The sequence below is a fragment of the Cylas formicarius genome, unplaced genomic scaffold (genome assembly GCF_029955315.1).
Source record: "Cylas formicarius isolate icCylForm1 unplaced genomic scaffold, icCylForm1.1 PGA_scaffold_2__14_contigs__length_35257938, whole genome shotgun sequence".
In the NCBI taxonomy this organism is placed as follows: domain Eukaryota; kingdom Metazoa; phylum Arthropoda; class Insecta; order Coleoptera; family Brentidae; genus Cylas; species Cylas formicarius.
In genome coordinates this window covers 18,875,288-18,888,169 of record NW_026844319.1, presented here as the reverse complement: position 1 = coordinate 18,888,169, position 12,882 = coordinate 18,875,288, and the positions used below count along the sequence as shown (strand labels likewise).

Sequence of the window (12,882 nt, the reverse complement as noted above, 5' to 3'; positions counted from 1 at the left end):
CGATAGTACCAAGGATAAAGTCAATTTTTTAAACGAAAATTGTGGAGTTGAATGATATATGTAACTTTGCCCTCTTATATCATTTTTAAGATAGCGATGGTAGGTACTTCTAATGCATTTTCTGGATTAAAATCTCGAAATACCAAGAAGAAACAATTTTATTTCAACGTCCGCTATTCGGTATTCGAAGTGGCACTTAAGTATTATGGCCATAAGCGCCCATTTTATCAAAACTTCGAGGCGTTGAAAGTTTTGCGGCACCTAAAGGCGTAGAAACTTCGTGTACTCTATGTGCTTGCATCCGGCGCTCTCGTTTGTAACTGTAACTTTCAGATAGACGGGGTATTTCTAATCACCTGCCATGAGACGGTAATCAATCGAGAATCTACGTCTCTCTTCGATAACTTTGTTTACACATGGTCTCGATGAGAATGTGTTTCTACAACCCGAAGTGTTTGTAAGATGTGGCCGATATTTAGGTAACATCCAAACGTTCAAAGTCGAGCGTTCAAAAATGAATCTTGTCTATAAAAATCTGTCTTTTTGTGGCTACATATACGCGCGGGGATAATGGCGCAGTACTTCAATCTGAATTAGTATGATTATGGATATTTTTTCGGGATTTTACAAACTCACAAAGCTTCAAAGTTTATACATAAGATAATAACGCTAACGATTAACATATTTTCCCTTTAAAATTTAGAAAAAATGGCAACGAAACGAAACGTTTAATCATAACGATCGATCAAACATAAACAAAACACAAAAATTACAAACATAAAACCCCATGCATAAAATAAAGGCCCAAGTTTGCAAACTTCCAACTAAATTTTTTTAAAACATTCTTCGCCGATAGCGAATTTTTACAAATCTTGCTAAAAAAATAGTTTTGAGTCGTTTGCAGTATTTGTAGTTTCCGCTTCCACTAGTGAAAGGTGTGGTATATCTATTTCGGTGTTGGTGATTAGTCTTGAAGCGGAAATAAATTCTTACACCTCTTGGCAGATGTTTGGCCGCTGTTTTTCATTTCATATTACCTTAAACTAGGTTTCCAGTAAGATTTATGTGAAAAAGATTGTCACCTTTGCATATTACACGCATAACACGTGGATAGCTTTCCATAAATTTGAAAAGTACTGTGAAATGTTAAAATTTTAAATTATAAGATTACGAAAAGGTACGGGAATTTCATTTCTGGACTCACAATCCTACTCCGTTGAAAAGAACGAGGTTTATGAAAAAATTTGGCCAGAAATTGAAGTTTTTGATTGTTAACTCTTTGGTTTAGTCATGGAAGATTGGGAAAAACTCAAATAAAATAAAATAAAATTACCACAACATAAGGGCAAAAAAAAAACAAATATAAAGGCATTAAAGATTATAAAAACCTACCAATGACCTACAGGTGAATTGAAATAAATGCCGCAAGAACTAGAATCATACTACTTTAATATACATAATCTTAAGTTTAGGTTACTAGTCCTTTCAGTTTGCCAACTCCTGACAAATCAGTGGCGTACCAAATTAAGTGCTTAGCATGGCTACCTTTTTAATTTTGAAAGATATAAAGGCAGTAAAAATAACATAGTGGAATTTTTTCAGCTACAGATATCCAATGTCCGAATAAATGAGAAAATCGAATTATTTCTATATTTTTAAAACTAATCCTTGAAAATCTTTGGTAGAACATAAAAATTCGTGTGCAATACGGGCCTACACTTACAAATAACCCAAATATTAGACATTATTGATTTTTAAGAAGTTGGCGGTGTAAGTTTGCAAAACAGGTTTGTTCCAACCAATTTGGAATTATGTAATATATATAATATGAGCATTAGCAAAATTGATGTTCGAACAGAAATTATTTCAAGTTTGAATTTTGAAGTTTGCCATTTCAACGATGCTTCAACATTGTTTTCGACCAGTCCTAGATCAGTGAAAATAATTTTAGGATTTTTGGAAATTTTAAGTTCGCCCATGCGCTAAAACCCATTTAGCAGTAAATGTCAAGCAACGGCTGCCTCAGGCAGTGATTTATCTAATTATAAAAATACTTCAGAAACACACATATATTTAGGAAAAGGTTAGATCATTGGGCTATAGGAATTCTGTGTTGGAACAAACCCTAAAAATTGTCCGAAATGTATTGAACAAAGTGACGATGTCTTTGAACATTTAATCAAGTTTGTGTTTTAAGACGGAGTTTTATTTCATAAAATCGTAGCCAAATTGTTAAAAATATAAATGTGGTAATCATTTCCTTATCTTTAATTGTAGGCCAATATACGGGAAGTTTTATGACTATGGAAGATTTGCAAACATTAGATTTAAAAATATACAGGGCATTCCATTTTGATAAATTCGTTTTCATAATTATTTTTTGCACGAAACTTCGACTACTTTGATACTTTAATCGCCTTCGTATGTATAACCGTAAAAAAAGTTATTAATAGTGCGCACTTAGCTTGGGGCACCCGGTGCAAAAATTATTATTTGTATTATTATTAGATCGTCTCGCTCGGCTTATGTTTGCACTGCTGTCTGTTCGAAAAAAAAAACATCGGTAGCAAAGGTGTTCCGGATTAAAGCTTCACATCGACGTGGAAAACACGACCGGCGCAAAACAAAAACAATGCAGAAGCGAAGCAGAGAAGTGTATATTTTTAACGGTGGACGCGTTCGACCTTGGCGCACGCGTCTTACCTCGACGTAATCGTTTGTTACCGGCGACGGCAAGCGCGAACCAATAAGAACACACAATACCTCGACACCGTTCACCAAACTGTCGGATGAATCACAGTTTTGGCGGTTTTACGTGCCCGCCACGATGGTGTCGGTTGGTTGTTTTGAGATGCTGCTTGATCTATCCACGAAGTTTCGCGCCGATCGATTTCGCGGTGCATCGCGCCTACTCCAAAACTCCCTCCTCCTAACCCGCTCGATCTAGTACCCAGTGAATTTCGCGAAATGCGTCGAAAAACGCGCGTTGCCTCTCGCCAGCGATTGCTATTGAACTGGTCGAATGTTCGACGGTGCCGCTATACGTCCTTTAGTAATACAACGATTATTATTTAATTTGCCTGGCATTATTGTTGTTGTCGTTGATTGACATTGATCATTTCAAACGACACAGCCCTATAAAACGGTAGCGGTAATGAATAGTTTTGATTACGGATGAAAGACAAATATGAATTCAGAGTTTACCGAAAGAATGCTTTCACGAAATTGAATACGCCACTCTAGGTATTTCTGGATTCCATGGGCATATCAGGCAGTTCACTAGTATGGTTATTATTTTTTTTTCCAAGAAACTTCCACATGCTACTGTAACACTTTTTACAAAACTTCTGGATTCCTCCTGCGTCGGTTTTTGTTGAGTCGAAATTGCTGACGTTTCGCCGATCATCCTGTTGGCTTCTTCAGAGCCAGTTTCAGTCAAGCTCTGAAGAAGCCAACAAGATGATTGGCGAAACGTCAGCAATTTCGACTCAGCAAAAACCGACGCAGGAGGAATCCAGAAGCGTTGTAAAAAGTACGGTTATTATCTAACCAACTAACCAAAACTAACCAAAACCATTAATACCGTACCAGGCTTCGCAAGTAGAGTTTTCTTAGCTTAGAACTACCCTATACTCAGACCCATACGATTGTAGAATTGGCTTGGCACTACCTGCCTCTCTCCCACCGCGGAGAGAAAGCAGAGACGGAATTGGCATTTTCTTAGTTCTGGTTAGTTTTAAAAAAAATTTAATAGTTTTTTTTAAAACTAATTAAAATTAATAAAACAAAAATGTTTACTCCGTCCACGACTTCTGTGCACTGTGGGAGAGAGACTGTTCCACACTTTGAAATTCGCTTGATGGGAATAGACCAAGCAAACATCATTGCGTAGCAGTTGAACAACAGTCAAACAACACCTGAGTTCATATAGCGTCTATGTGTTGGTCAACAGTTACGCCCTTGTGATTACGTGCCTTGCTGATTTGTTGCCTGGTGTCCGATATCCCGAGGCGCTACATCAAAAGAGATGTCGAACAACAGTTCGCACACAGGGTCGCGTCACCACTGTAGACGCCTATAGGACATAATTTTACATTTTAGCAGGGGATGAAGTTTGGGAGATGTGTGTTGGCTTCAGCTTAGGTATTAGCTCGCCAGGTGGCGCCTACTTCTGTAGTTAGTCGGTTCAGAAACAATTTGAGCTTAGCGTTGATCATAAGAGTGGTCCAACACAAATTCGCAAAAATTTCTCGATGAATCTGTTGCACATTTGTTGAACAAGTAGTTAGGTTCAAATTCAATTTGTTTTGCTTCCGGATGGAAAACACCGATCAATTAACAGCCTAGAAATTTGGTGAATTTTTTATTATACGAAATTTGGTGAAAATTCATTATAAAATTATATCTAATAAGTTGCGTGACATATCGCACAATAGGAAATTACTCAATGTATAAACCGAAATGACGTACATTAAAGCGATACGAATGATTAATGATTGCGGGAAATCTTATCAACTGAAATATTTTTAATTATTTTATATGTAACGTATTATGCCTTGATAAAAAAATAAAATTTGTACTAATTAACCCTTTACATTTCTAGAATGCTTTATTTCTTCAATCGCCATTTTTTATTTGGATCGAGATAAGAATAAAATTGTTCGAAAACGATATCGTTGCGGTGCTGCCAAAACTAACTATGTAGTTTGGGAGAGGAGATTTCAATGGAAATATCTTCTATATCTCACTATTTTTGCATCATAACGTTTATATAATGAAAACAGATTGTAAATTCTTATTTTGGTGTTAATAAAAAAAAACATTTGGTGACAATTATCTGATAGTATATTAGTATGTCCGATCGGCTTGAAAATATTGAATACTAAACAGAATAAATTTTTCGAATAATCATAGTGGTAGGAAACTTGGGATTTGGGATTACTTACCCAATTCGATCTGTCCTTTTACTCTTCGTGTTCATTTGTCCCATGTTTCACGAGCCTCGGAGCACATTCAAACACTTATTATATTTTTATGTAAATAAACGTTGATTGGTCATTTATTTATAATAGGATTCTTTGATAACATTTATCAGTGTATTACTACCGAGAACGTACAGTGCCGTCGAAGTATGCAACCATTTAAACAATGCGTTAAGCTTTATGAAACGGTTTGCATTTACCAAATGTGATCTCCTTCTCCTTTCTGAATTTCTCAATTCAATTAGTAAAGAAAATTATTTTTTATACAATTAATGACCAGAAGTTGAATATCATGATTACGATTTCTCGATAATAATGACAACAGGTAAGTCCATTTCGAAAATTATAATAATTAATATAATTATAATAATGAAGATCTTAAATACAAGACACAGTGGTAGAATTGTGGTTTGCGAAAAATAATTAAGATGATTCCTAAACCAAGAAATATCACACCTGCATCTTGACGGATACAAGTTAGTTATTAAGTAATTCATTTTAAGTGAGTTATAATCAATCAGTTCTTATGACACCATGCTATCTATTCAGGTGCAGGTGCATCAGCAAACCTGATGAATCTGACCAAAACCAAGAACTTAAGAGCCCAATACCTTACGAACTTGAATACTGTGACCAATTGCGTACGATGTCCACAAAAATAAAATATAGGTTTCAATTTTTCTAGAAATCAAAACGGAATTTCTGAAAAAAGTTAGAATTTAAGTAACAATGAGGCTCAGTTACTACGCAAAAGAATAGAAAAAATTATAAAGACCTTTTTTCTTAGAAATAAAATAATTAGATAAATACAGGATGTTTGTAAGAAAAATGCGAGTTGTGAAACATCCTGTATATTAATATTTCTAAATACGCTGTGGCTTGGAAACGTCGCGTACTACGAACTAGCTGTTCTTTCGAATAGTGAAATCTACCTTATAATTGGAGCCTAAATTAGGACCGTATTTCAGAAATTCTGACATAATTTTAAGAAATCCGTACTTACGATAAAAATTCTGATTTAGGTTATAAATTTTGACTTTTTTTCGTGAATCCTGCATTATTTTTCAAATATCAGAAAAATTAAAGCCAATTTTTTATTTTTGGGGACCTTTCAGCGCCTTCGTAAAAATCAGTAAACGAACAAATAATAATTGACCCGCTCCACAATGACTGTGACATATTTTCCGTTTCGAACGATCCTCTCAGTCATTGCAGTCACGTGCAGTCAATCGTCGGTACGAGTATGCCGGCAAATAGCCGACGCCGCCGACGCCATCGGGACGCCGATCTAATAGCACCGGCATTTTTTTAATTTGGCCGTCTGCCAATGGCGTATCATCTGGTTCATACGACTGTGTGTATTTTTTTTCTTGCTTTTTTTTACAGCTCGGATGTTGCGAACCATTTTGCACGAAATATACAGGGTGTTATTGAAATGATGTCATATAATTTAAGGAGTTGTTCGGGGTGGTTGGGGCAGTTCTCATAAACTGTGCTCGGTAGGATTAAAAAATATATATTTTACATGAAAAGCTGTTATTATTTAATGTTTCTGAGTGACACCTATCAACAATGCAATTTGTGTAGTTGTTGTTGCGATCGACAAAGCACTGAATCGCGAACGTTAATAAAATGTTTTTCTTAACAATAAAAACACAAAAACAACGCAAACATGAAACTGGTATGAAAAGAATTTTATTTCTCCGATGGATTAACATTTTTTCCGCCGGAGGTCTCCCTTAGTTTGTAAAAACGCCATTTGCAGTTATGTTATTTCGCCGAGAGATCCTAGATCTTTCAAACAATGCTTCGCTAATACTACCCTGAAATCTCTATAACCACTATTTTTGCCTTTAGTGCTTCGACTCTGAGATTGGCTCAATCAATTATATAACGTTATTTCAATAACACCCTGTATATTTTCGAACGGGCGTCAATATGAGGGGCGATTATTTAAAACTTGCTTGTAATGTGATGTTAACTAAAGTTCAAGATCGAATATATCCTTAACTGTCCTTAACTATTCGTAATATCCCAGGAATGCCACACTGATAGATACATACATAAAATTACGAATACAAATTACTATTTCTGGCAGTGTCGCGCTTGCTTTTATAATCCGACGAAATGGATCAAAGGGTTTCATATACTCGTATGTGGTGATTCCTTTATTCGCAACAAGAGGTAAAATATAAAGTGGACGGCGGTATATTGAAATAATGGAAAAGTGACACTACCGCGATACGCCTTATCAATTATTTATGGAAAGTACGTGGTTCAACGGCCTCTTGTAAACAATACATACAATGAGTAATTTAATTATGTACTTATTTAAATTTCATATCCTCTAAAATGGTAGGCAGCTGAAAATAGTTATCGACATCGTTTCCAATGTGCATGGACAATAAGATTCGTAATGAGAGATATACTGCAAACGAATGTTTAAGAAAAATATCTGGTAAATTGCAAACATATTAATTAGAGGGTAACTGTGGTTAAATAGAAATTGACGACAACTAGTATATGGTTGACCTGCATGAAGTGTTATAAAAGGGTATTTTTTTGTCGCGCTCTGCTAGCAAATAACCCTACTTTCTGTTACTATCATAAAAAATGAACAGCTATATTTTAAAAAGAATTAGAAACATAATTCACTGGAAGGCAGTGATGATCGCCGTCACACGCTACATAGGGGCATCAATCATGAACCAGTGATGGCGAAGCAAGGTTCCTAAGAACTGATGAATTTAGAGACTCTTTCAGCACAACCAGTGGAATCATACATGAGAGACAGGTAGCAACGGATCTACAAATAACCACGAGAACACTTGGGCTACGGTTACGTCTGGCATGATTTCAAGAACGGGTTCATTGATAACAGGAATGGAATTGGGTCGTTTCTAGTTACACTGTTTTTATTTGTAGGCTCGCGATAGGACGTTATCGTTTGGGGTGCCATAACAGTCGAAAGCAAATCGCCTCTAGTTTTTTAAGACAGGAACATAAACGCTCAATCGTACATTAATAATGTGTTACAGCCTGCCATGGATGACAGATCAATTATTACACGAAGAAGAGTATAAAAAGAGTATATAAAAACTGCAATAACAGCACAGAGATAGGAAACTGCATCAAAAGATAAAAGACATCACTAGTCAGCGACAGTCCAAACAACTTTTACTAGTAACCAACGACAATAACGAAATCGAACTAGACCCACAAATATGGAAAAGATATCTGATCAGCTATTTAGCGACAATGAACGACAATAATATCAACACGTCGACGAAGGCGAGAACATACCTATACTCACTCATGACAGAAGTACAACGGGTTATTAGAGAGGCTAAAGACAACAACGCAACAGGTGAAGACGACACGAAGGCTAAACACTTTAAGCACCTTAGTGAAAACGTAGTTAAACGAATGACCTGCTTCCGTTAATAACATAAATGAAAGTGATAAAATCCTACAAGACTGGCTTAAAGCAACTTACGTAGCACGGCCAAAGAAAAACAAAGCTTGCAAGTGCGAAGATTGTCGCACTATATGTCTAATGAGCCATTCTGTAAAAATCTTCATGAGGATTATTTTTCAGAAGAGGGACTGCTGGAGGTCTGTAAGAAAGCGTTCGACCGTATGAATAACCAAAAATTAATGAACACTTTACATGAGATTGGGCTCGACAAACGGGATACTATAATCATCCAGTATTTAGTGGAACCACCAAGGATGAGGTCGACACCAAAAATATCAATATAGACAGAGGAGTTCGCCAAGACTGTCTTTTATCTCCTTTGTTGTTTAACGTATACGCAGAATCCATTATTAGATCATCCCTGCAAGACCGACTAGAAGGTCCAATCGAAAGAACGCCTACAAATATTGATGAATAGATTGACCAAAGATAGTGTTAGGGGGTTCAGAGATAACCACGACAGAAACAAAAACACAATGGTCTTTGGTCGCACCAAAGATTATGTCAATACTCAATGGCAAAATTATTCAAAATGTTGAGAGCTACACATATCTGGGTCATCGTAGCCATCTAAACTACTCAAAAGGGATCAGAAGAAGAATTGAGATCGCAAGAGCCGGATTCCATGTCGTATTAGAGGCTTTTTATAATAAAAGAGAACTTCACTACAAGTCCTTTATTTAACCTGTGTCATGAGGTTCATACATAAGCGCGGGAGTTACCTGGCTGAGAGTCCCACATTCTAACCTCTCAAGACCATAGAATAGGAACACCACAGACCACCGAACAATACCCTGATGCAACATCTTTCCCCTTTTAAGTGGAATAACATTGTCAATAACAAAGTCTTTTAGCCATGCGGGCTTTTTCTGTTGACGCAATGAACGTCTATTTTCTACGGACTGTTCTATGGGCGCACTTTGTTTTGTTTTACTTTCCGACACCCCACTAGCTTCACTTTCGGGCTGCGATGAAACACAAACTTCCGCATCACTTTCAGATGTTTCTGGCATTGGTACCTGAACCGGTTTTTTATTAAAGTTTTGAAACTGTACACATGGCGCCAAAACATGGTGCCATCGATTTCGCCTAAATTCGCCTCGATCTGTTTGAACATGCGTAACTTGGTATGCCAGCTCAAACTGTTTACACCAGTTCGATTGAGAACGCTGAAATGCCTCATATGGCCATTGCTTCTGTACGCATGGGAGACATGGACATTAAAACAAGAAGACATGAAAAAACTTAACGCATTTGAACTTTGGTTGTACAGAGCAATGCTTCGAATCAGCTGGACCTCTGGTACAACCATTGAAAAAGTTCTAATAAGAGTAAACACCCGCTCGCTATTGACTGGTATCACTAAAATTAGCAAAACTTCCTACCTTGGCCACATAATGCGCTATGAACAGTATGAACAATTACAGCTAATCGTGGGAGGCAAAATTGAGAGTAAGAGTATAGGCAGAAAGAAGAAATCGTGGCTCAGAAACATCAGAGACTGGACACACACCAATGGTAACACACTACTTCATCAAGCCTACAATAGGGAAGACTGCCATATTGGTCGCCAACCTCGCGAATGAAGACACATAGGAGGGAAGGACAACCTCCCGCGGCGCCACCACCGCTAGTTGCAAAATTAGGTTACTAGAAACCTCCTTAGACAACCTAAGCTTCTGTAGTCTGCAAGGTCATCAAACTTATCGCCTATTCAACATGTATTGGATATGATAGAAGACTCAGTAGGTTACCACATCAAATATTGGATATAAAACTTATAATTGGCAAATTCAGTTAGTTAAAACTTTTTCCGTAAGCTAATTCCATGACCCGCAAGGTCTGTAGATTTATCGTTTATTGAACATGTACTGGATATGATTGGTAGAAGACTGAGTCGATCCCCACATCTGAAAGTAAAACCTACATACAGGTACAGAGACAAAGAGCTACATAATGCCAAAGTTACTTGGAGCCCCAGCTCACTACTAAGTTTTTAAGAATTTCTTTGAATAAATACGCTTGAAAATATATTTACATTTACTGGGTGTTGCAATTTCTAAAACATACCTAAGTAAAGCTCTCCGCCATTTCTCGCCTGTTTCGACCACAACGAGCTGCAATTTCATTATCTTCGGCCGGGAGTCTTTACGTCCTTTGTCCTTGCTGGTAACTTGGCTTCGTTAAATTGCGCTCTTTTTCACGGCGACAAACTGGTGGATGCTCGGAACTAGGAGCAACTGTGTTCAGATTTTTATTTAGATTTTGTTATTTAGACACGAGATTCTTTTATTTGTAAGTTATAAGTAGTAGGGACATATAAGTTTTGGTCCCTGGAGAGATCGTGTGATATCAAAATTACAGATCCTAATTAGCCAAAGAAATTTGCAAATCTCTATTAACCAGAGACATTGGATTTAGTTTCGCCACTCATCTACACGGGGTAGTATAACATAGAGATTTCTAACCAAAAATTAATATTATAATATAGAATTTAGTTCTTTTATATGAGCAACGACGGCTCTGGTTGGGTTCTGTGCGTGATGCGTGTGAAACAAAGCAGGTGCGCCCTTGCTGCGTTACTCTTATCACAATTTATCTCCCTTTTCTAACCAATTTAACCAATTTTATACTTAAACTCTAATACTTTTAATGGGATACACTAACGGACACGTTTTTTGAATTTATATTCGATTTTTTAATTGCAAAAGGCGAAACGGGTTTAACATAGAATTTGGTAAATCTTGAAGACCAAGTTCAACTGCATAAAGTGCCATTTCATCGATCTCACAAAGGATTTGTGTTTGCTGATTATATTTGTAGAACGTGAATATAGTTTATCAACATTTTAAAAATTTATTAAGAAAATATTCGTCAAAAGGGCCGGGTAGACACGATCCAATTTCTATACGTATTTCTGCAAGTATTTTAATCTAATCAGAACAAAATGCCGTTGAAAATGTAAAATGCAGTTTTAAGCGGTAAGTTTTTGGTGGTAGATAAGATGCAACTTTTTCGAGCGAAATTTGTTCTATTATTTCGGTGTATTGTTCTCAATAAGAGTTATTTTTTTAACTTGTAACACTTTGTAGTGTTAAAAGTGTGTTGTTATGTAGTTACGTAGTTATAAGCATTCGGAAGTTTCAAATGACTACAAAAATGTATCTACCATAGATAATAATCTAAACTAAAGACGAGAGAAATGGGGATGTTTAACGTTTAAATTGCTACTCAAAATCCAATATTATATTAATTTTTGTGTTTTCTAAATCCATTTTTTTTGGGTAATTCTCATAAATTTAGGGGTAATTTTTTAAAACAAACTGACTTTGCCATTTTTATAATAATCGTTTTCAATTTTCCTGGTTGGTTGTTCATTGGTCTTTCTTATAGCAGTAATATGTTGGAAAGTGTCGAATCATCATCATAAATGATCCATTCAATTTTTTGTTTCAATTAATATGCCAAAAACTAGATTTACAGGTGTAATGTTCTCCTGTCTCATATTTACTATCCCACGGTTTTTAAAAAATGAAATTTTAAAAAGTATTAAGGTACACGATTATCACGTGCAAGTCCAAGTAAAAATAGCTGCTAACTTTATCTGTTAATTTTTTATCAATTTAAAATATACCGGTTGCAATATTTTCATGAAAATATAAATGCAGGAATACATGTAGAATCTGCGTCTTGTTTATCGAGCTTAACGCTCAAATTACCGATTCTGCGATAATAAAACTTGGGCTCGAATCAATTAACCGGCAGTTTGACATAATTATCCAACCGTTAAATCTACGCTTAGACCTGGTGGGGGTAACGCTTCCGTCGCTGACGTCATCGCAATGTCAGCTGGGCGGTGCATCACGCCGGGCTCAAACGCTCACGGAGATTTAAGGGTTTCTTTTTTATCAAATGACGACGAAACTGTCTTTCGAATACTAGTCAAGCCTTCGGTTTTCTTTTTTCTATTAAAAAGCGAACAAAATCTGCACACATTTGCATATCCACATTAATTTGATATTTCACCCTTACATGGAGCGCAATTTAACGAAACTAGAATGTACGGTTTTAACTAAATTCGCACTGACTGCCATACAAGCACATATCAATTCGCGGAACGTACACTTTCAGGTTAAGTCCTCGTCATTTTCGCGTTCAACTGGGGACGGTTCGTTTCGTCGAGGGTTGAAATTTCGAAACGCGCATGTTTGATGTTTCATTCAATAGTTCCCAGCGCGCGATTTACGATTTTGCTGCGGCCAAGGTTCGGTTTGGCAGTGTTTCCGTTATTGGCGATTTTACAAATCAATGAGACCTCTAACGGCAGAAATATATATTAAGCTACTTGGGAGGTAATTTTTGGAATGGCGGCATTTAAAAGAACAGTAAGACTTAAAACTTAAATACTTAAATATGTAGAAG

General features: G+C 36.4%; 1 protein-coding gene across 6 annotated transcripts in view; it reads right to left on the bottom strand.

Annotated features, from left to right (window-relative positions):
- The window catches only part of LOC132697706 (phosphatidylcholine:ceramide cholinephosphotransferase 2-like), a 61,889-nt gene that overhangs the window by 26,746 nt on the left and 22,261 nt on the right, over window positions 1–12,882 (bottom strand). For 3 of the 6 annotated variants that reach the window (XM_060663280.1, XM_060663279.1, XM_060663287.1), the window contains exon 1: window positions 2,704–3,003. The exons of 1 other annotated variant lie outside the window; for it this stretch is intronic. Coding sequence is in view for 2 of the 5 variants with exons in the window: in XM_060663281.1 (XP_060519264.1) it covers window positions 10,531–10,589 (59 nt within the window). In the remaining 3 variants the exon portion in view is untranslated. Of the gene's footprint in view, window positions 1–2,703; window positions 3,004–4,946; window positions 5,020–10,530; window positions 10,701–12,492; window positions 12,593–12,882 lie in introns of those variants that run through there. 2 more of the 6 variants (XM_060663281.1, XM_060663282.1) reach the window with 2 other exon arrangements.